The sequence below is a fragment of the Thunnus albacares genome, chromosome 16 (genome assembly GCF_914725855.1).
Source record: "Thunnus albacares chromosome 16, fThuAlb1.1, whole genome shotgun sequence".
Taxonomy (NCBI): Eukaryota; Metazoa; Chordata; class Actinopteri; order Scombriformes; family Scombridae; genus Thunnus; species Thunnus albacares.
In genome coordinates this window covers 7,025,743-7,049,298 of record NC_058121.1, presented here as the reverse complement: position 1 = coordinate 7,049,298, position 23,556 = coordinate 7,025,743, and the positions used below count along the sequence as shown (strand labels likewise).

General features: G+C 40.7%; 1 protein-coding gene across 2 annotated transcripts in view; it reads left to right on the top strand.

Moving 5' to 3' along the window:
- The first annotated feature begins 5,352 nt into the window (after positions 1 to 5,352).
- jag2b (jagged canonical Notch ligand 2b) overlaps positions 5,353 to 23,556 on the top strand; it is a 51,193-nt gene continuing 32,989 nt past the window's right edge. For both annotated transcript variants that reach the window (XM_044329484.1, XM_044329483.1), the window contains exons 1-2: positions 5,353 to 5,785; positions 6,417 to 6,737. In XM_044329484.1, the coding sequence (XP_044185419.1) occupies positions 5,717 to 5,785; positions 6,417 to 6,737 (390 nt within the window). In that variant the 5' untranslated portion in view covers positions 5,353 to 5,716. The remainder of the gene's footprint in view (positions 5,786 to 6,416; positions 6,738 to 23,556) is intronic.

Genomic DNA, 23,556 nt, shown 5'->3' with positions numbered 1-23,556 from the left:
AAACATGTTGAGTACAGGAAGGTGTTAGAATAAACAAGGAGAAATTGGTTAGAGCCTCAACTGCACTTACAGAAAATCGATCTTAAGATGCTGGAGACTAAGTTTGATTGACAGGTGATCTCTGTGAAATGCATCAAATCAATCTTTGAGACAAATAAAAGATGGATTAACACTTAAAAAGATATTTTTTAGATGTCACCTTTATAGGTCTACAATGCAACACAATAGAATTTCACAAAAATACAGACAACAGACAGATGAGAACCTCACTGAGGTTCATATATGAGACATATATGATTTATAATAGAGCTTCAATAAGGGTATATTAGGTTAAGTCCTGTTTGGTTTTGGTTAGGTTACCTAATCATTGCTCCGGCCTTTCTGACACTTGCATCTAACAGGACATGTAAACAGTACATATTCAGGTAAAAATGTAAAAAATAGGTCCATATTCTCATAATACATTCTAGTATGAAAGCTTTTCTATACAAAATGCAAACGCCTAAATGAAAGTCAAAATAAGAGACCATCAATGGAGGTGAGACCAAGTTGTCCAACTCCATACAGATGATGAATTTAATGCTTGAATTTGTTGTCCACCAATCCAACCAGGAAGAAGAAGAAATTGGTGTTTTGAGTTACCTGAAAACACTATGGAAGATGGTTGTCTTTTTTTTTTTTTTTTTTTACATAAAAGACACTTTTAGATTGGTCTGCTTTAGTGTGGATATACCCTATGAAGTTGAAAAAAGCTTTCAAACTAGCACGCCAAATAAAAAAACAAAACAACATGGGGATTTTGCTCTAAACAACTTGCTGTTGAAGCTCAAGGGTAAGGGCCAGGAAACACATGTCACCAGTGCTGAGACCTAGAGGTCACCAGTCGAGGTCATTAATTATTCAAAGCCCATTTTAAAAGACATATGTGTTTGAATTAATCCACGGGGGAAATAAACTGCTATTAAACAGTCTGTTTATATATGGTCCATGTGGACTGACCTCCATATCTTTCTTTTGAGATGAGGCTTCATCATGTTCAAAGATAAAGGCTCCAATCATCCTCACTGAATATTTAGAACTCAGTTAACCATTAAGGGAAAATATGAAGGCTTCCTACCACAATTAAAAACTGTGAAGACATCAGTAAATGAGCATCATCTTAGTATCCAGTGTGGTGAGACAGTCATTATAGCTTGATGAAAAAACAGCGTGTCTCAACCTTGACCCGTGCTGTCACCAAACCCCCTCCCAAACACCACCAGACACACACACTGAGTCCCCAAAAGATGCTTAAAGATAAAAGAGAATCGACCCGTCAGCCGTATGTACAGAGACTAGAGATCTGAAAGGAGAAAAGCCATGAAAAATGGATGAGAGAAGAAATCCACTTCACCTCCCCCCTGGAGGCTGGCAAACCCCCCACAGCGCTCCCACTCATAATCCCCTCTCCTCCTGCACACACACTCCTCTCTCTGTGCCTCACACACATGCATGTGGTGTATGCAAACAGGAGGACAAGGTAGGCACACACCACCCGAGGCCCTTTGGTAGGTACTAGTATTTGGAAGATAATACAGTTTGGTGCTATATTGGACTAATTATGAGTCTTTAATGGCATATTATATGTTATGGCTAATGTAATGAAGTACAGCCACATAAGCAGTCTAAAATCTAAAATTACAATCAATTCAATTGTTATTATATTGCTTTTATGGTTGCTCAGATTTTCAGGTAGCGTTTTGGTCAATTAGTTTTTTATGTACAGTCAAAATATATCAGGTTCCTCTGCTGGATCACTCTGGCTTAAGGAGAAGCTTAACAAATTTCATTAGTCACGGTTTTAATGGAGAGGCTCATATTAGTGAACCATTACAGTCTAAAAGGTTTTTAAAGAGACATTTCCACTCTGAAAAGAAAGCAGTTCTGGAGTAAGCACTGAATGCTTTCAATTTTATAGGCATGGAAATGAAAAAAATGAAAAAATATAGAGCAAGAAATTGGCTATCAAACAGCATATTTCAGCAAGACTGACAGTCCACAGCCAGCTCTGTGAGGCTGTACATCAGCATGCTAACATGCACACAATGGGAAAGGTTACATGCTGATGTTTAGCAGGGATAATGTTCACCATGTTTGCCATCTTAGTTTAGCATGAGAGCATGCTAACATTGCTATTTAGCACTAAACAAAAAGCACAGCCAAGGTTAATGGGACTGACATTAATTTTGCAGGTGTTTGGTCATCAGCAACAGTATTATACAAATTTGACCAGATGTTGGTGCTACATGCAGAGTTAAGGGATCACCAATTAATCCTTAGGGGAACAAGAACATTTGCACCAAAGTTCACAGCACTCCATTCTATAGTTGTTGAGACATTTCACTCAAAGCCACAAATGTGAACCTCATGGCAACACTAAAAGTCAGGGGATGACCGAAGTCATTAGGCTAGATCATCTGGCAACCATTAATATCCGTACAAAATTTGGTGACAATCAATCTTGTAGATATTTCATTGGATAAGTAAAAAATTTGAGCTGCTATTGCTGCTGCTAGAAGAACAGTCAGAGGATCACCAAGCCATTAGAAATCATCCTCTGAGGGCCATGAATGTCTGTACAGAATTTAATGACAGTCCACCCAATAGTTGTTGAGATATTTCTCTAAAAACAAAAATGTTAACTGCATGATGGCATCAGAGAAAAAGTCAGAAGATCACCCAAGTCAGTCGGATTCATCCTCTGGGGATCATGAATGTCTTCACAAAATGTCATGACAATCCATTCAATAGTTGTGATATTTCAGTCTGGACCAAAGTGGTGGACCGACAGACCAACATATCCCTAAATCACACTGCTAGCATGGCTGAAACCCCATACTGGTCAGACACTACAGAAAGCACACACACTTCCACACACATATACTCTTACACATTGTTCCTTCACCACTCGAAGCCCTTTACCAGGTGTGATCCAACTTAAGGCACTCACATGTACTTGTGACAGCGTGTGAAATGTTGGCGGCTCAGGCTATCGGCAGCCTCCTTTAAGGCCTATCTGACGACCTGGCAGTCGCCTGATGAGAAGGAGACAGAGACATGGAGGGAAGAGGGGGGCTCCTGTCATAGACACTTTGACTGACAGCTTCTCTCTCTCAGCCAAAAGGAAGTGGTGTAGCTGCTGTGGTAGCATGTTATATTTCACTTACACCAGGGCAGGGATATTAAAGGAAAAATCATTTTTGTAGTCATAGTTTTCAACACTATTAGTTGGCGTTACATTGTACACACCACTGTCATTGTCCAGTTTAAAGATGTTTATTCGAGCGCTAATAGGTACAATGTAGAAAGTCTGATTGTAAAATACTGTAATTTTCCTTAAAATAATCTCTGATCTCTGAAGTTAATATCATTTGCAGTCAAAACTTCAAAACCTGTTTATATAGATAATGAAAGCTTTATAGGGGCAAAATGATGAAACAACTTACAAGACTGTACTGTTTGGTCAAAGTAATTAATTAATAGACCCAGATCACCAAACTATAAGCTCAGAGAGAACATCTGTCCCACATGCAGCTGAATGTGAGTATTTGATGGATGTTTTGTCTTTTCGTTGTGATGATGAACATCAGATACAAGGAGAATGCGCCATCTAGTCTGGGTACTGATGTCCACCTATAAAAAAAAGGTACTATGTTTTCCTTCCTCTTCAGGCAGCCTTTGGTTTCCATTTATTATCACACAGTATGTAAATCAATTTAAAACCTGCTTGATGAACATCATTTATTTTTGTCATAGTTGCAATATTTCTGCACTGTAATCCAGAACATAATTTTTCACACCGGTCAGGTTTTACAATTGCATTTATTACCACGCAATGTTGCTGCAACTTTAACAACAAGAAAAACACACACATGCTGTTTACTGTGATGGAGACTGATTGAATTTCAATTATCTGCATATTGATTCTTGTACTGGAAGGAAATGAAAAGAATCACATTTCTGCTTGTAAGGGGAAAGAAAAAAACAACACTTTGCTTTGAGAAATGGTTATCACTTTTAAAAGGGGGCTAAATGTGAGCTAAAACATGCAAAAACACTGGTGTGGTCCTTCAAATGTAAAAACAGTAACCACTGGCCACCTGTCAACAAGAATCAGAACCCCTGACCGAGCTGTCAAGTGATGCAAATATCCTTAATTAAGACAAAGTGCAAATTGTGACATCTAAAAAATTCTCTATCAGGGCAGATAGGATTAATTAACTACAAGAGTTAAGACTACATTAAGAGAAAAACTACATATCAATGAGAACACGTGTTAAAGCACAGAATATGTTCACAAATGTCTTAAAGGGAAAATGAAATATCTTGCTCCAAGAGAATAGGGACAAAATGTTTTTTTTAATTTACTTTTTACAGTATCAAACTCCATGCAATATCTAACAAATTATGAGAATATCGGTATATGAACAACTGAAATGTGTGATATAACATCAAATCAAAATTTGCACATCTAATTTCTTCATATTGCCGGTTTTTAGGGAATCAGGTTAACTGGTGACTGATGCAAACAGTAGAGGGCGCTCTAAACTACTGCAATGTATGGGGTTGAACTGAGGAGAGCACCTTGGTAAAACTGCTGGTTTACACAGTTTAGTCTTGTTAATGAAGAAGTGCTGCATTGTAGGGGCAGTTTTACCATTAATAGCAAGTCATGCTGCAGAAAAAAAGATACGTAAAAACATATTTTTTGGCAAAAGGATTAAATAAATTGGTATTTCTCTCTTGAGCCAAGGTGTTCCACTCTCCATAGTAAATGAGTATTTATTGTAGTTTTTCACCATCGTTATAATTAAAAGCAACTAGATGAACCGATGTTCCATCCAAACTGATCATTTAACGCAAACTATAATCACAGCATCATGATCATAACCAAATTACATATCAGTCACCAGCAATTAGTCCACTTTGAGCGGAAAAATTGAGTCAACATGCGGGAAAGTTTTGGTGACAAATTATATTTAAATGCTTGGAATGAACTGGTGTCCAAAAATTGTCATTCAAATGTGTCCCTGCGTTTAATAAAGACTATAATTAAATTCAAGACATCACTGATAGGCTCCTAATTTGAAATAATAGCCCGGCTCATTATAATATCTCTGCGGGCGCGTTTAATTAAAGTCGACCCCTGCTTTTGTTTGCATGCTGTAATGCGGTTTGTCCAAATGAAGCTCAATAGAAACCCTATATAATTCAAGTTTTGGGAGGAGGACGAAGAAGAAGAGGAGGAGGAGGGGGGGGAGGAGGAGGAGGAGGAAGGTTGGTGGGGGTATTATACTATTGTCCGCCCCTTAATCCGGTTGGCTCAGAGACTGCCCGCAGGCCAATTTGTAAGTGGTTTGCGGAGCTGCCAATCAAAGCAGACATCCTCTCCTCAGGCTGTGGCTACGAAACATCAGTTGCTGTGTGGAGAGATTTGACGGAGGGACACTCCTGTACATGGACCATCACTGCGCTGCAATCCGCCGCCTGCTCACACACACACACACACGCATGTAATGCCTCGGTGAAATCTGGACGCACTCGGTGGGGAAAACACGCATGTGAAGATTTGATTCTTGCATGTCAGGAGAGGAGGAACTAGTCGCCGGCTCCGCGGCTGTTTGTCTTTTCTTATCGCTTCTCCCCCCCTCCTATGTCACTCTAATTAATCGGAGGCATGTGGAATCGCACCGGGATTAGGAATTGCTTCCCAATAGTGTGCCTGCTGTTGACGTTATGGACGAAGGTAAGAAGCCTCCCCTTCATTTTAAAAATATTTATTTACGCCACGCATACGTAAAATAAATGTTTAAAATTACCAATGTCAAAAGTTGGTGGGCGTGGGCAGATGTATTTGCTCTCCGGCGTTGCAAATTCGCATCACATTAATCGATAATTGAATTACGTAGCCGTCAGTTGTGGAGCATGTGATCATGTTACCATGACAAGATTTGAAGTCTGAGGAATTGATACAGGCTACTCTCCATTTTGGTTACAATGCTGAGCAATGTAATGTTTTAATATTTGGGTTGAGAATTAGGCCTGAACCAAACAAGAAGTTGTAAGTTGCATTGCATCAATTGGCTGCTGCAGCGGTTCATTTGCTCCCGTCTGAGAGTAACCTGATTGTCTGAAACCACCAGCCTGCCAACTGTAGGCTATTCACGTGGTCCATTCATGGTGCAACAAATCATTTTGGAATATCCACCGCCATCTACAAACGCTTGCTTTATAATGCTTTTAATTGAGAATAGAGCACTCACTATTTTGGCCACTTGTCCGTTTTTACGCACCGATTTGAGCAGCCTGCATCACGCTGTAGGCTTTTAATATGGGTATATAAATAATTTTGGTCTTTTTAAAAATGTTGTTTCTAGGTGTCCCAGTCAACCGGCTATTTCGAGCTGCAGCTGATCTCCGTGGAGAATGTAAACGGCGAGTTGGCGGACGGGGAGTGCTGCGACGGATCCAGGAGCTCCCAGGACCTGCGCTGCACCCGAGACGAGTGCGACACTTACTTCAAAGTCTGCCTGAAGGAGTACCAGATGGAGGTCACCACCACCGGCCCCTGCGTGTTAGGAGTTGGATCTACGCAAGTTCTCGGTGGAAATACGTTTTCTTTTAAGGGCGCAAAGAATAACCCGAATAAAATCGACGATGCTGGCAAGATTTTGATCCCTTTCCAGTTTGCGTGGCCGGTGAGTGTGATTCCTTGCTCCAGTTAAACCTACAGGAGTGTTTCCTGACCCCTTCTCCTCTGGAGAGAGCACAGCACTGAACCCTGTTTAAAATTTGAGCAATGTAAAGTCCATCATCTTGTGTATGTATGTGGGAACACATCATAAAACCATATATGGATGGTTCGGAGCCCCTCTCCCATTCTTCATACATCCAATGCACTACAGCAGCACTTATCTGGATAAAAGTTAATACTTTCTGTCATCTTTGCAGGGCTACAAGGCTTGACAGTAAGAACCTGTTATAAAAGGGGCAATTTCACTTCTCCTTTCAGCATAAAAGCTGATATTTTATATGAATAAACTGCTGCTTAATGGATCAAATTGGTGCCAAATTTACCAAAAATCCTTAAAGATTTGATTAATTGGGTTATGTGTTTGTGCCTTTGCAGAGGAGATACACCCCATTAAATGGGCATCTTAGCAGCATCCTGTCCTTATAAGATTTGACACTTATCACGGTTAAACGATTGCATGCTTCACAAGGATCCGGTTGCAGCTACAGTGGTTCGCAGTGTCGTCTGGGTCATCTTTTAAAGTTGCCCTGATATATGAGGGTTGGCTTTGTTCCAATCCACCAGCTTGCACCTGCCAAGGCCGTGATAGAGTAATTAGACTGGGGGAAATGCTTTGATATGTGGACCCTAGAGGGGGAACTCTGTTACTTCTCAAATGGAGAGACGGTTATGGCGAAGCTGTACACCTCAGAACATGACATTTGCTGATTCATGAGGGTGTTCAAGGCAAATTCATATAATCCATCAAGTGGCCTTTGGTTTAATAAGATGAACATTTTTAGAATTGGTCCTCATTGCTCGCTAGTGCCAGTTTTGTTGGAAGATGATTGTGGGGAAATACCAGGAAAAGCAGCTGCAAAAGTTAATTTAACGTAAGAACAAATGCTTGTTTGTGTGTTGGATGTGTGGTCATCATAAACAAATTTGATATCTTAATTTTGCTTTTATGCCTCACAGGAGACGTGTGTGATGTTCTTTCTTTCTACAAGAATGGCATGTACTGTATTTGCGAGTATAGTCTGGTTTATGTGTTGGATGGATGCTCCCCAATTCATTCTCCATTATGACGATGAATGAATGACACGCTGCGAGTGTGAAATATGCCTTCAGTTGGAGTGAATGGTGCCTGCTGGCAATGGTTTGGTATTGCTGGCTGTACCCTTCTCTTCCCCCCTTTTGCACCCCACAGCTTCCCTCTCCTGCTGTGGGTGCCAGGTGGCCCCTGGTGGCCCCTCCAGGGCAATTAAGCTCGTCTGACTGTAGTTGAGTGATAGCTGATGGATTAGGCACGCGAAGAACGTGTGCATGTTTTGACTGCCATGCTGCTTAAAAATGCTTGTACAGTACAGTAGCACTGAACACGCTTTCAGTTGTTTGTTTGTTTTTTTGTGGGATGCACTTGTGGTTTTTGATGACATCTAGCTGGTGATTCTGTTAAATTGAATTGAATGTTTTCATTCAGATTTTTAATGTAGTGGTCGTGCTGTAGTGTGTTAAAGGAATTAGACAGTAACTTGACTATTGTACCAACCAGTGCTGTTCAGTCGATTGGTTGATGTACAGAAAATTAATTGGTGTAATTAGAAAATAATCAGCAGAATAATTGATGAAAGCAAAAAATCTCTGGTTCCAGCATCTCAATCTGTATGTTTTTTCAGTTTCCTTATGATAGCAAACTGAATATTCTTGGAATTTGGATTATAGGTCAGACAAATCAAGGCACTTAAGGCTGTCATCATGGGCTCTGGGAGCTAGTTATGGGCCACTTTTTTCACTATTTGCTATTTTATAGACCAAAACAATAAATTGATTAAATGAGAAAATAATCAGTACATTAATTGATAATGAAATCAATGATTCGTTGCATGCAGTCCTGTTTTGACGAAAAGTTTTAGCTGCTTTTGAGCACTAAAAGGTTGAAGTAAACTATATTTCCTTAACTGGTCGGTTCTAATAAATAACAAGTCTTTGTGCTAGTGTACTTGCTGTGGTCTTTTGTGTAAGGCCTCATGGGTTTGATCCAGGTTTTGTCTTTTGTGTATTTAATGATTTCAGGGTTTCCCGCAGCCATTTATAACAGAGGCGGTCCACCTTTAGTCAACTAACAGCTGCCTTTGCTAACGTTTTGAAGCTTCAGGGGAAAATGGCAAAGGTGCGATTTCACACAGTAAAGGACATATGTTATATTTAATGAGCGAGGCTCTTGTTTAGACCATCAGGTGGGGAGGAGGGCTGAGTTAGCGAATCAGTTTTCTGGATTTAGTTTGAAATGACATGCATAAAAGATCACACATCTAACAATCACCGACACATCTGATATGAAGCTCTGGGAGTCTCTTTATTCATGGCATTGAGCGACACCTCAAGGCAGAGGTGAAGAGGGCTATTCTGGTGTGTTGTCTTTCTGTTAAGTGGTCTAGGCTGATAACGGTGCACTATTCCAGTGCCAGATGTCACAACAAGCCGGCGGGGTCACTAGCTGTGGCGTTGTCGCTTTCCTCACTGAAGAAACAAAGATGCAGTGTACTATATGGCTGTGTCATCTGGCCAACTGCCCATCTTAAGCCTAATGGAAACCAATGTGGGCTTTACTCTTCTACTCCTCTCATCCCGAACCCGGCTTCAGCAGTCTGAAAATGAAAGTCATGCATTATTTCGTAATTATTTTGCATAAAGTTTGCAATTCTTGAAATGTTGTGACACGTTTTATGTTATTAAGAACTGTAAAAATCCGTATCGGATGCAAAAAACCCTGAGACATGCAATCTACATGTCATTTTCCTGAGAAAAGTCATATTTTTGGTAAATTTTGGTGTACATGGCAGCTTAGTTATGCAAGTGTTTGCAAATTAGTCAACTTGGAAGTTCCTCTCAAGACTCTAAGGCTATTTATTTTCACTAAACATTCTCAAAAAATGATAAACTGTAGCTATGAAAGCATATGTTTTTTTCCATGATCAATGCAGTTCATATTGAACCGTTTCCTACAAAATCAGACACAAGCAGTGATTTTTTTTTTTAAATTGACCTCGAAATGCTGAGTTGTGAAAAATACTCTTTGATGCTTCAGATTTTAATTTTCTGAATTGACACTTGAGCCTATTCTCACAGAACACTTTTCATCTCCCAGTCTAGTTGTAGTGCAGTTGGGCTGTGACAATGAAAATCATCCCACATTTCTGGGAAGAGCTGCTTGTTCTGTGAAGAGACAGAGATATCGGTTCAGCTATCATCACACCAGTGTGGTGCACTCGTTAATGGCTGATTTTACTCAGATTGCATGATGCTTATCCATTTTTTGGCAATCTTCCAGTGATTCTCCAGCGATAGATTTTCTTGCCAGCATGCCAGTAAAGAGACTGACTACTGATGCTGCTGCCACCCCTGAGCTCAGCCTACACTCAGTCTTTCTCTACAGGTTTAAATTTACAGTAAATGCACTTTGCTGGTGATGCTTTCTCTGCTTATGGGTTTTAATCTTTTGTTAAGGTGCTGTTTGAATGGCAATCCACACCTTTTTATGATTTGAGTTAAGGAAATTTGTTTTACAGTGGAACTGAGTTTTTACCCACAGTGAGAAAGACAGGAGATTTTAGGGAACTTAATGTCCTAGATTGAGTATTTACACTTGACTCTTGAAATAAATTAGCGTGACTGCTGGAGGAAATGGACTTTTTGGTATCTAGAAATGTGTTACCTAGTTGCTATTTTTCTCCTCTCATGCTTTAGTCTAAATACTTCACACTTGTGTTTTTAGGTTTTAAGGAAGAGTTCATTTTGGGAAGTAAAGCTTATTTGCTTTCTTTTTGAGAGTAGCCTGGAACTTGGTTAGCCTAGCTTAGCATAAAGACTAGACACAGGGGGAAACAGCTAGCCTGGCTCTCTCCAAAGTTTGAAACTACGCCTACCAATACCTCTAAAGCTCACATAATAAACTGGCTGCATCTCATTTTTTTAACCCGGACATAACAGACAGAAATATGAAAACAACAATTTTGTGGTTTAAGGAGAAGCGTGCTGTAACTATGTCTTGGCAAATAAATCATTTTGTGTGTAGCCGCCGGACATGCAGCGCTAAAGTACTGTGTGGAAGGATAAGCTGTTGTTTTGTCAAGAAATAGTCACAGCGCTCAACTCCTCCAATGGTTTACATTTCTGTAAATGTACTGATGAAACAAACAAGATGCTTTCAGTAAAAAGGAAAGCTTTATAGGTTTTGTGAGGCTTATTATTTTTTTGGGACAAAGCCAGGCTAGCTGTTGACCCCCGTTTCCAGTCTTTATGCTAAGCTAAGCTAACCATATCCTTGCTCCAACTCTGTACTCAACATCCACAAATGACTTTGATAACAATTTTCTCTAACTCTTCAAAAGAAAGTAAGAAACATGTATATTCTCAAACGCAGAACTATCACATTAAGAAACTGTTCAGGTTTAAGTTTAAAGCTGCAACGATTAATAAATTACTCAATCAGAAGATTTATCTGCAACTATTTTGATAATCGATTGTCATTTTTCAAGCAAAATTGCCAAAATATTTGATGGTTTGAGCCTCTCAAATGTGAAAATTTGCTGTTTTTCCTATTCATATACAACAATCAACTGAATATCTTAATGTTTTTAACTGTCAGACAAAACAAGAAGTTTGAAGAGGCTTCTGACACATTGTAAAAGCCATTCAGTAACATTTCATAGACTAAAAGCTCGACTAACTGAGAAAATCTGCAGATTGATCGATAATGAACACAATCATTCATTGCAGCCCTTTTTAAGTCATCACACTATCATTATGTGGATGATGCTTCTATGGACGTCAAACATCAACCCGGTCCAGCAGCCATCTGACCACGTTAAGGCCTCGTTTGGCCCGTCTGATTGAGTTTCCATTTTGTTGGCCCATGCTGTGTCTGCACTTTAGCAGAGAGAGCGAGAGGGAGAGAGACACGTCTTACTTCCATTTGATCACTAATGAAATTGCCGGTGGAATTTCTCTGCCTCTCTGTCTGTCCCTCCCCACCCCCCAGCTACATCAGCCGGACGTCCGATTGATGTGAGCCTGCCTGTAACCATATCTATCTGAACTTGGATATGTATGAGAGCTCCTTTCTCACTCAGCTAGTAAATGGACGCATGTAGTTAGCCAGACCTCTAGGTGATCTGCAACAGCCATCATCTAAATTAAGATTGAGAGGCTTAATCGTTATTCCAGAAGCTCGAGGAGTCGAAGAATTTGAATTTGAATGTTTTAAATGTCATGCTTTCACCAAAATACTCAGTCATGGCAATTTAAACATCTTGATCAAGGGATGAAGTGTGTATCAAGTGTGTTGGTTTATTTGGTCTGCTGCTCATGAACACCCTTGAGCTGTGTGCAGCTTCCTCATGAGGCGACGATGATCTCATTCACATTAAAATGATGTATTAATCTGCACAGACCTGCTTAAAGCCTCCCTCCGCTCAGTGTTTTTCTTCTTGTTCCTTCAGTTGGGTGTTTGAGCTTCACTGTGCAGAATGATGGATGTGCAGAGTTTGACACCAGAAGACTGTTTTCACATTCATCTGCTGAAAGTGGAAAGTTCCTCTGTGCTCATTGAAAATCTAAATTAAAGAGGCGGGCCTACGAGCATGACATGTGACATCACGGTCATAGTTTGGAGTGAAACTACAAGTGTGATGTGGAAACTTGAAGCCTCCAGTGCACAAAAACTAAGAATTACAGTGAAGTAGGAGACATCTTGTGTCCAGCAGGAAAACTTTAGAAATCAACAATATTTGCATATTTATAGATTGTTGAATTTTTAACGAGGCAGAAGGAGTAGATGCCATTTCAAGGATTTTAACAAGATAAGTTAACTTTTCTTCTGTGGAAAAAAACATATCCGACACAAATTATTAGTCAAAGTGGAGTATTTTACATACATCTTAAAACATGTCTGAAGGGGATCTTTGAGATTGTTTTTCCTGGAACAAACCCAACTATTTGAATGGTTTTGGCTCACTGCTGTTGCTTGTCACGTGCACCTCACATGCACACAGTGTTACTGTCATCCTTTTTTTTTTTTGTGCTACTGTCAGGTGTGTGTATTGTCAGTATTAAGTCAAGATACAAGTGCTGTTCAGTGTGTGGTTCTTGGAGTGGGTGTGTGGGACCACCCACGTCAGACTTCCACAAGAGTCTACCTTCAAAGTTGTTCTTGTACAATCTGAAACCACATCCGTGAATCAGCAGCCAACTGTGATTGGACCGGGTGGGTGGATGTGCATTACTGGTTCAGTATGCTTGAACTGTTTCTGAAGGCGAAAGTGTTTGGACCACTTTTTGAACGGCCACACAAAGTCTTCCATCATGGCCTCCTCCTGGCTGCATCATACTGCCTCTCTCATCTCTCTACAATAGCTCTGTGTCTTTTGTGTATCTTTTTTTTTTTTGTCTCAACAATGAATCATATAAATGGGAATAACGGTGCACACCTCAGGACAGTCTCTCCTCAAGGCGTTTGTGGTTTTTCACTCTGTTGTAGATGTGAAAAGTCATGGAAGTAGCTGTGTGAAGGATGAAAAATGAAAGCTTGAGAGAGGAGTTCAAACCCTGCTTACATCACTGTGTGAAGTGGGTGAAGATGGTCAGATTGTTGGTTTTCGAAAAGTTACAAGAACTGGTTCTCATTTTTGACCTCGAAAAGGTGCCAGGGGAGAGGCTGAAAGACAATCAAGCACTCAGTTTGAAAGGATAAATCACATAGACCAAATTTGCAGAAATGGGGATATTGTGCTTCTATAGATTTAAGAATACAAAGTTATTTGAATTTGCTAAATACTGTAGCAAATCTAAGTGTTTAAGGTTCAAATTTTGTGCTGGAGTAGCTGAAAACATTCACCAGTATCATCAGCACTGTAGGTTGATGCAGGCAGCGATTTAGCATGAATGACGGAAAGTTGGTCCACGGTTCTGTGTTCATGTAGGATTTTTTTCTGTTTGGGCTACATGTTCATATATATATGCCAGGATTATATGCTTTAGTGTTAATACTGTAAAATGTGCAAACAGTAACAAAAGACAACCTACAGTATGTTTGTTTTTAAGCTCTTTTTCGTAGGTGTATATACTGTACCCTTTGGGATTTTAATGATTTTTGGAAATATTCACAAAAGCATATTAAGTCGTCTGTCTCGGTTTTGTTGTTTCTGGTTGTCTTCCATGCAACGCCTGCAGTTCATGCTAATGAGAAAACAAGATCTGAGCTACGTGTGAGGGGGGAAAATAAGAATTGGGACACTGTACAGACAGAGTGTAGTGCTTAATATTAGAAAGAAGTAGGACAGACGCTTTAGTAGTGGCTTTAGTGTGTCTTTCCCCCTTCCTCCCTCTCCTCTCGTCTCTGCCTCAGACAGCAGTTAAGTAGCTATATTTTGGATGAATACACACTCACAGTACCAAAGGCTAACAGAGGCTGCCGTGGTTTGCCACACCTGATACAGAGCTTGACAGAGCTGTTGCTAGGAGACGGCCACATAGGCCTCAAGTAAACAATTATCTTTCCTTGCTGTGACTCCCTCCCCCATCCTTCATCTTTTGTGGAAAGCCACTCACAGGAGTCTCACCTGTGATTCAGCTCGGCTCTGTATTGATTATGCAATTAGTCGGTCAGGCAGAACTCCCAAAGTGAAATGTCAGCTTTTTCCAAGAGCTCTATTTTCCCTAAAAGTGGTACTTAAGGTCTGATATTTGTATTTCAGCTATTTTTAATTTCTTGAGATTGTTTTCAGCTCCCTACTTAAGCAACACGTGAGAGGGATCCTCTGGGATGCCTCAGTGAACTGTGGTCTAGAATAAGGTCTAGGGTTAGTCCCCTCATCGGAGACAGAGACAGAGCGGTCACAAGGACTGTATGAAATATGTCTGAACTTATTATTGTTGTACACTTCCCTTCTAAGATTTTTTTATTTTTAACATTTTAAGTTTTGTGTGAAATATTACATGTTCAAAATTCTTTTTTCACTACTGATAGATAAAAGTGATTAAAATTGCCTTTTTTATTGCATATAGCCACATAGAAATTATTGCTCATGTGCCATTGAGGACATTTTGACTTCATATTCCTTCTTATTCTGGGGCTCTACTGGAATATCTTTGAATGATTTATTATTATTTATCTTATACTGGCTCTTTATGCAGCCCCTCAGTTCAGCCTCTGTCTGAAACAGCTCCTGTCTCTTTAAGGCCCCCCTCCCAATGAACCCACTCTCATTGGTTAGCTTCTGTTCCAGAGGCTATGTAAACAAACAGTAGAAGTGGGATTTCACTTCTTTTTAACATTCTTTACTCAAAAAACAAACTTCTCAAAAACATCCGTACATGTTCTGAGCCAGAATCCGATCCAAAATATACCAGTGGACAATGCTGAACAATCTGATGTCATCACGAGTAGGAAGTAGAGGTAACTTTGCAAACAAAGTATTCAGAGCAGGCTGAAGCCCTGGCTTTTGACTTGAAGGCGGCATTTTTACACACAATCACCTCAAGTTTTGGAACTTTGACCATGTTTAACACAGACATCGGACATCATAACAGTATATCAATTACAGAAAATCATAAAAAGCATGATATGTCCCCTTTAAGAAATCCTCATGGACTCTCTGAATACTTTAAATCATAATGTGCGCATTTCATAGTACCACCACATTTTCACAAAACAATTGTGCTTTTATTTTAAACTTTTTAGAGTAGAGTTTTTACTCTACTCAGATTCTGCAAAAAGCTGATTCTGCAAAGGGCAGGAAAATCTTTCAAAATGACGAATTATGCTTTTTCATGCAAGCATCAGTGTAATTAAAAATAGTATCTGTCACATTAATTGTCTCTCTCATGTTCACCAGTGTGTGTGTGTGTAGGCGGAGAAGGTAAAGGAATTGAAAGAATCATCATCACTCATGCCCTGATTACTCCCTAACAAGGCCTTCCCCTTCAGACACTGCACATTTTGTCTTAAAAGTCTTACGTACTGTTGCCTGTCGTCAGAGTTTACAAGTCTGACAGACATCTGTGTTGTTGCTTTGCTCATCAACAAAGATGCAGTGTAGTATTGACTGTGTGATATGGACAGCTGCCCTGTGGAAGCCCATGCGGACTGAACTCTGTCATCGCCATCTGACTCTGACTACATTCTTAATATTAAATGGATCTGTGTTATGGTGTGGAGGAGGAGGCTGCGGGGATTTCCTATGAGAACATTTTGTTTTGTTCATTCTGTGATTTCACATAAGGTACACCAACGGGGGTTTTTTTTTTTTTGTTTCAGTGGTAAATAACTGCTTTTCATAATCCATTATATTCAAAGGCGGCTATCCTACTCAGTTCCTCAGGAGGATGATGTTTCAGTTTGCGCTTTGTCTATTGATGTTGCACATATCAGTTCCATGAAGAATCTTGCAACTTTTTTTGGTTGGGTCGATGAATCAGCTGTTTTGTTGAAGAGACTGTTTCTCATTACTGTCTTGAAGCATTTCAGTGTCTTTCATAAACGTTCAGACTGGTAAAGTTCAAGTTTTGCAACATCAAATAAAATTCTTTTACTTTTTTTTTTTTTTTTTCATTTTAGACTTTCTGTGATCTTGTGAAAGACTCTGCTCCATGTGTCAGCAGTTCCAGTGACTTTCTACTAATTTTGGGCATATTTCTGCCTGTGCCAAAATGCACCAGTTTCCCTGTGGTACTGTCCTCCTTACCTAGTTAGCTTGCAAAGCTGCCAGTCCAAACTATATCTGGTCGTTCATTTATTTCAACAGTTGTTCTAAGGTCAGATGTTTACAAAGTCAAACTTTGTGGATTCTGACTTTCTTTGTATCTTGTCCGCCTTCCAGCTAACTCACTGGCTATAACAATACAGTAATAATTCATTTTAAGTATCTAACTTAGATAAAGCTGTGATGAATTGATGCTGACAATTCATGACAGCTTTATCTTTTAATGTCCCCTCTTTTTGCATGTAACTGACTGAGGCATTCAAAAGTAAAATGGATGTGACGTGTCCTGTAGCCACGCCGTATGGAAATACACTCGTTATTCTTGCCCAGGTCAGTGGCTAAGTGCAAACCACATTTTTAGCAAACCACTGCACTGAATATGGACCATGGACCAAGTGGCTTTATCATTTTTGAATGTGTAAACCAGCATTCAAAGTGGTTAAGGGCTGTCATGGAAACCTTTCCGACAGAGATACAGTGCATTTCCTACAGTAAGTTGGTTGTAGCTTAACTGTCGGTGCAAGAAAGTGAAGCTTTCAGAAGCTTTTGGCACGTTAGTATCACAGTTTCTGTAGAGCTATTAAAACAGGGTCATGATGACCTGGTGTAAAGAAGCTGAGAGGTGGACAGACATGAGACATTGCACGCTGCATTTACAAAATTGGATGTGTAGTTTAAGTTGTTGATGCTGGTCACTCTAAACTAAATACCATACTACACTAAATAGTTACAGTACTGTATCCTCTGCAGGCAAACCAACAATGTGTCAATCTGGTAAATGTGGGGAACATACTCCTACTTTTACACATAATGAGGCAAACAGATTGAAGCTGCAGATAACTTTTGATAATTAGAAGATTTTGTACAGATTCTGTATTTTGAAGCTGACTACATGTCTTGTCTGGTAGAGCAAAAACAGTATTCATTAGGAGTCTGTTGGTTGTGATGTTTCAGGTATTTCTGTGGGTGCATTCATAAGTATGTTAAGGATGCCTGCCTGAGTAGGTTTATCTCTGTAGTATCTGAGGCCAAAATTAAGCTGATGTTAGGCCCTGGCGATAAAACAATAACAATATGTACCTGCAAAGGACACTTCATCAATTCAGCAATAAGAAAATTGTCCCGTAGCATGTCTGATAGTTTCAATTAAATGCATTAATTGCAAACCGCCATGAAAGCACATAACAAATATGCAAAGTTTGGTTACATGAACAAACCCCAAGCGTGCTCCCTCCCTGGCTCATAAACAGCCTATCATATCCCCTGATAATAGAGCGTGCTATGAGTGACACGCAAACAGCCAATCATTTAACAAGTGTGTTGTTCAGTTGCACCATCAAACAGTGTTGAGTGAGAAAGTGAGTACAGATGGTGAGGTAATTGTTTTTTTTTTTTGTTTTTTTTTTTTTAAAAAAAAGGACAGGTCAGCTCACCAGTATGGCAGTTTTTTGGGGTTAAATTCAAGATAAAGTGGTTAAATACAGCCTTTTCTTCCTGGTCTTTATTAAAAAATAGGTCATTAAAAACGATCAGTAATTATCAATATCAACTGAAATGAAATATTTTATCGTGATAAATTTTTCAGCTACATCGCCCAGCCCTTGCTGATGTCCATTTTTCATTTTTGTTTTGCAAGAGTCAAGTGTGTTGGGATCATTTTGGGGGCACTGTAGGCCTTTTATTAAATTGCTGACAATAGAGAGATGACAGGAAATGAAGGGGGAAAGAGGTGGGGAACGTCATGCAACAACATTCCACAGCCAGACTCGAACTGAGTACGTTGTGGTTCGTGGCTGGTGGCTTGAAGAACTTAAGTCTATAATGTAATTTCAGTTTTATGTGCCACAGAGTTGGTTAGGCAGGAAATCTGTCTGATAACCTTGGAGCACGATGGAAAATGTCTTAATGATACAAAACATGCACTAAATTAGGCAAATAACTTTATGGCAGTTGCAGTATTGTAAGAGCATAGTTCAAACATATTAACTCACTTTGTAAACATGCATATTGATTGCTGTCAGGGGTTCGGAGGCTGCAGATAACATCTTGTTTATCTGGAAAAATGTATGGGGGAAAAAATGAATCAGCCTCCACTAATGACTGATAAAGCAGCGGCTACATCTCAAGTGTTGAGTACATGTGGTATAACCATCAGGTGCATAGCAAATAGTAGTGACTTGTGTCCCAGCATGTGTGTATTTCCATTGTCACTCTGCATTGATTCGTGTGTTTTAAAGTACGCTCTATGTGCGTGTTGCTGTGGCCCACTGCGTCCCCTGTCTCTTGTTAAATGAATGGTGTGCAGGTGCTAGGGGCTCCTTGTGGGGGTAATTAAAGCATGTCATTACATGGGCAGTTAAATTGTCACTGTACTGTTGAACCTGTTTGAAATGATAATGGGGCTCGGCTGGAGGCGGTGCTGTATTGCTCTCCAGTCAGGCGCCCTGTTGCTTTGGATCAGGAATTAGCTTGTTAATGTTTCTGAAGCATGTCTATTGCTGTAATTTTTACATTTCTTCAGGCAAATTAACACCTGAGTAAGTAATTGACAAATATCCAAGCGCGCACCACAGTTGAGCTTTAACTTGGTTGTTTGAAATGTTTAAGTTGCTTTTGAAGCTTTTTATTTTGCAATGTTTTACTGATATTTCCATTTTGAATCATGCAAGAAATTCAGTTAGTTTTTGCTCTATGAAATTTAAAACATTACCCCAACCAGTTTCTGTCTTGGCAGTATCCCCCCCCCCCATCTCTAACCACTCTGTAGCCTGCAGTACGTATGTACCTGGGCATATCTATGGTTTTGTATGTCAGGTCATTTCGTTTTTCTACGCAAATGTGAATGCATTGGTGTTTGTTTTTACGTGTTGCATAGTCTTGGATCATGCTGGTTAATTAGCACCAAGAGGGGAGGGGTTTGTTGTATTGGAAGTGCATGGGTAATGACCCTGTTGGCATAGTAGCAGCATGCTCAATGGGCCGTGTGTGTGTGTGCACAGCCGGTGTACACCAGCCAGCCAAATGCCTTGCCTTCAGTGCGACATCTCTTGGCACACGACTTTGGCAAGCAACTTGCACGCAGAGCTCGCAGCCCTCCACCTTTCTACCCAGCAGAGATATGACTGCTATAGAGTCTGTAACCTGCTTTCTCAAGACCTCATTTAGTCGTATCAGTGTAAATTCATGTCTTTAAAAATGCCTTAAGTCTAAAGGCAGTGGTGCCTAACTTGTCTGTAGGGTTTCATTCAACCAAAATGCAGAAGAAACTAATAAACTGCTTTGCCTGAAAATTACTCATGTCTTAAGGCTTGTGGCCCTGGCACATGGCTTCAGATAGGCTTTAGTTTAACACATAATTGCAGACATTTTCCTTTGTATATGTTTGTGTGAAGAGGTTGGCACACTTGCTGGAGATTGTCTTGTCTGGTCCGTAAGAAGGATCACTGGCCTCTCCGTCTTTGATTCTGAGGTGAGATGCAAGCTTACTGTAAGTGCAACGATACAATGTTGTACAAGAGGAAGTATCTTGATGTCAACCAGAACCAAACACAATGCTAAAACTATTTGTTAATGAACAATATTTAGATCGAAGGGCTTGACATAACTTTCTTGTTTGTGACCAAGTGGAATGGTGCACACAACTATTGGTCAGAAAAGTTGATGTTATTTCAGCTTGCAAACTGGAAAAGTGGGGAAAGTAGGGTTGGCTTATCATTTGGTCTGATCAGTTGATTTATCATTAAATCAATTAGCCGTTCATCAGAAAAAGTGTTACCCACACTTTTGTTTGATGACTGATTAGTCGTTTAAATCATTAATCAAGCAAAAATACCAAATAGTCATTGGTCCCAGCCCCTCAGATGTGAGGATTTGCTGCTTTTTCTGTTTTTGTATCTTTGTAAGGGAAATAGCCTTTGGTTTTTGACTGTTGATTGGACAAAATGAGCAATTTTGAAGATATCAACTTGGACTCTTGAGTAATAGCTGTGGGTATTTTTCACAATTTTCAGACATTTTGTAGACTTCATAAAAAATACTTTAAGTTTAAATTTTGTCCAGTTGCAATCCAAGGAAAAACAAAGGTGACAAGCAGGGTTCAAACATGTTCAGTACGACAAGGGTCAAAAACCATCCAACTTGTACATCACTGCTTGCCAACATCATCGCCACATTTGCAAGGATTTTGCCACTGGAGGTCTTTGATCTCTGAACCTCTGAACAGATTGAGGAGCTACAGTTAGATCCAGTCACTCTCCAGGCAGAAGTGACAGGACCTTGGTTTCACACATCTAAATCTACTTTTTACCCTCAAATGCAAGAAAAAGAAGCTACTTCCCAAACCCCCAAACCCCTACAAGCTCCTCTCCAGTCTGAAACTTGTCTGGTTGTGATCTCGGATGGTGTGAGTCTGCTGTGTCCCATGCATTAATGACCCTCAGTTATCAATGATTTCACTTCCAGTTAGTCTTAATGACTAATTAGAATAGAAGATGCAACAGAGTTGACGAACATAATTTTATAGGGCTATTTTCATTGCATTATTCCTCCATGTTCAGGTGGCTTTTATCCATGTAAGGCCAATAAGGATCACTGTTATCCATCCATATTTTCACTACTAGTTTCTAAGACCAAAATACATCACATGCTTTTGTGTCCATTGGCCTTCCTATTCAACAGAGACAGTGTATCTCAGTGCCCTTGCTGGAATAGTGTAGACTCAGCCCTAGTAAAACCAAAAGCTGGGATTGACATCACAGATTAATGAAGATTACATGCAGCGATTACTGGCCACGGGATGAATCGTAACGACCTCATGTCCCATCAGAAGGCAATAAATCAGGAGATGTCAGTGGAACTCTCCGTGGAGGAGCTGGGAACAGGGAGGTGGGCATTCAGGTCACCTCCCAATGACATGGGAAACAGAAATAGCTTGAGGTTACAGAGGGTTTTTTTATAGGGAGTACACATTGGAATTTGTTGCATGAAAGGCAAGAGAAACCAGCCACTTGTAATAATTCTCAAAGCTCAATCAACATTTGAGATCCGAACTGGGATCTCACATGGGATTACACACCAGGCCTGGATCTCACATTCTTGGTATTCTTCGAATGCAAACACGCACATCACCCCAAATGCAGAGGGCTGACCCCTCTTTTGAAAAAGAAGCGTGCAGATCCCATGCTTAGTGACCCCAACCTGCCCTGGCTTCCACTTCCCACTACCACCTCTCTGTGTTCCCTGTTCCTTTTTATTTAAATGGCCACCTTCCACTCACCCATCCAGCCCTCATCTGGCGTGGGAACCTACACCTGTGGCTCTCCCCAGACATCACTACCACATCCTCTGCCTTCATGAGTAGGGCCCATTATAATGAGTTTAAATGATTCTACCTGGATTCAAGGAAAGTCCTTTCATTTAATGTCATGCAATGCAAAGATGGCAACAGAGTGTTACATCATTTCAAACAAATACAGATTCACTGAGTAGATGACACATAAACATCCTTTTTTTTTTTTTTTTTTTTTTTTTTTTCACCATGCCCCCCTTCTTGACTTGAAAACTAGGATTTCTCTGAGTAAATCCTCTAATCCATTAGGGGAAGGGCCGGGTAGGGTTTTGGAGATTTGACTGACAGCGGATGCTTCATGGTCTCGGATGAACTATCTTACACAGTCATACGTGGGTTATATGTGTGTTTTTGAGTTGAGAAAAATGGCAAGTTATTGAAATAAGGAAATTTTTATAGTTGAATGGATGATCAGGACTTGTGCGAGAACCACTGGCAGCTTTTTTTTTTTTTTTTTTTTTTTGACTTCACCCATGCAACAGTCCTGCCCAGGCTCAGTAGCACACATGCTGACACTAATTGTCCTCGTGCTGACTGTGTCTCTTCATGGACAATGGTTTTGATTGGGATGGGGGTGAGTTACGGTGTTGGGACAAGGGTCTTTGTTCAGTAGCCTTTCCCCCTTCCCTCCCCCACTCCTCCCCTTTATCCCCCTGCCCATCCATCTATCTTGTTCCAACCATTTGGGCAGCTGTCACTTAATCCAGCTAATCACAGACTGGGATGGTCTGTGGGAAACCAGACTAGTCCGTGGCTTTGCTCAACCCCGACACACACTGACTCAGGGGACTATTTACTGAAACGTTTACAACATGCAGGCATGCAAGCAGGTCTGGATTTTAGGGAAACCCAAAAGGCTCAGGTCACAACACGGCCACCTGTTCTTTCTTTGATCTTCTGATTCTGTCCAATGAAGAGTTTTCTGTCCAATAAGTGAACACTTGCATAGTCTCGTGAACCAGGGCGGCATCACCGAAGATCTCCTGTCACTAATGCATGCATTGCCACTCATAGTTCCTCTTGTATGCATCGGCATACGCACACACCCACCCACATGCTCAGACTGGGGCAGCCAGCCCACCCTTTTGTAGTGGGGGGAGGGGGGATGGGTAGAAAGGTCAGAAGCCGAGCTACATGTCGTGGGATGATCCACGTTCATGTGAAATAATCCATCTTTGAGGCCGCATCTGTTGTGCGTCTGCAGTCGGACGGGTTGGCAGAGCTTCCAGCAACAGCAGCACGAGCATCGCCCGTGGACCACCTTACCTCACCAAAAACCCCCAGACTCTCCTCTTCTTCCTGCACCTCTCCTGTAACTACGGCGTTTCTTCTCAACCATCTTGACTTGCCCAGCAGCTCATGCAGCTGTACCCCCGTGTCCAAACTCCGACCCCAGCCCTTTTAGCTCACCCCTCTCCCGTCATCTTCCATCCTCTTCTCTTGTCACCCGTGGTCTTCCACAATAACACTCCCCTCCCCTTCCTCCCGCCACCACCCACAGCCAGACAAGCCTACTTAATCCCACAGCCCAGCAGCAACCAGCCTACCAGCTTGTTGGTCCTCCAGATCAACAACACAGACTGACTGACACACACACACACACACACACACCCGTACAGACACACACAGACTTGCACACACATTTTACAATCCCCCTCCCTGTGATTTCTCTT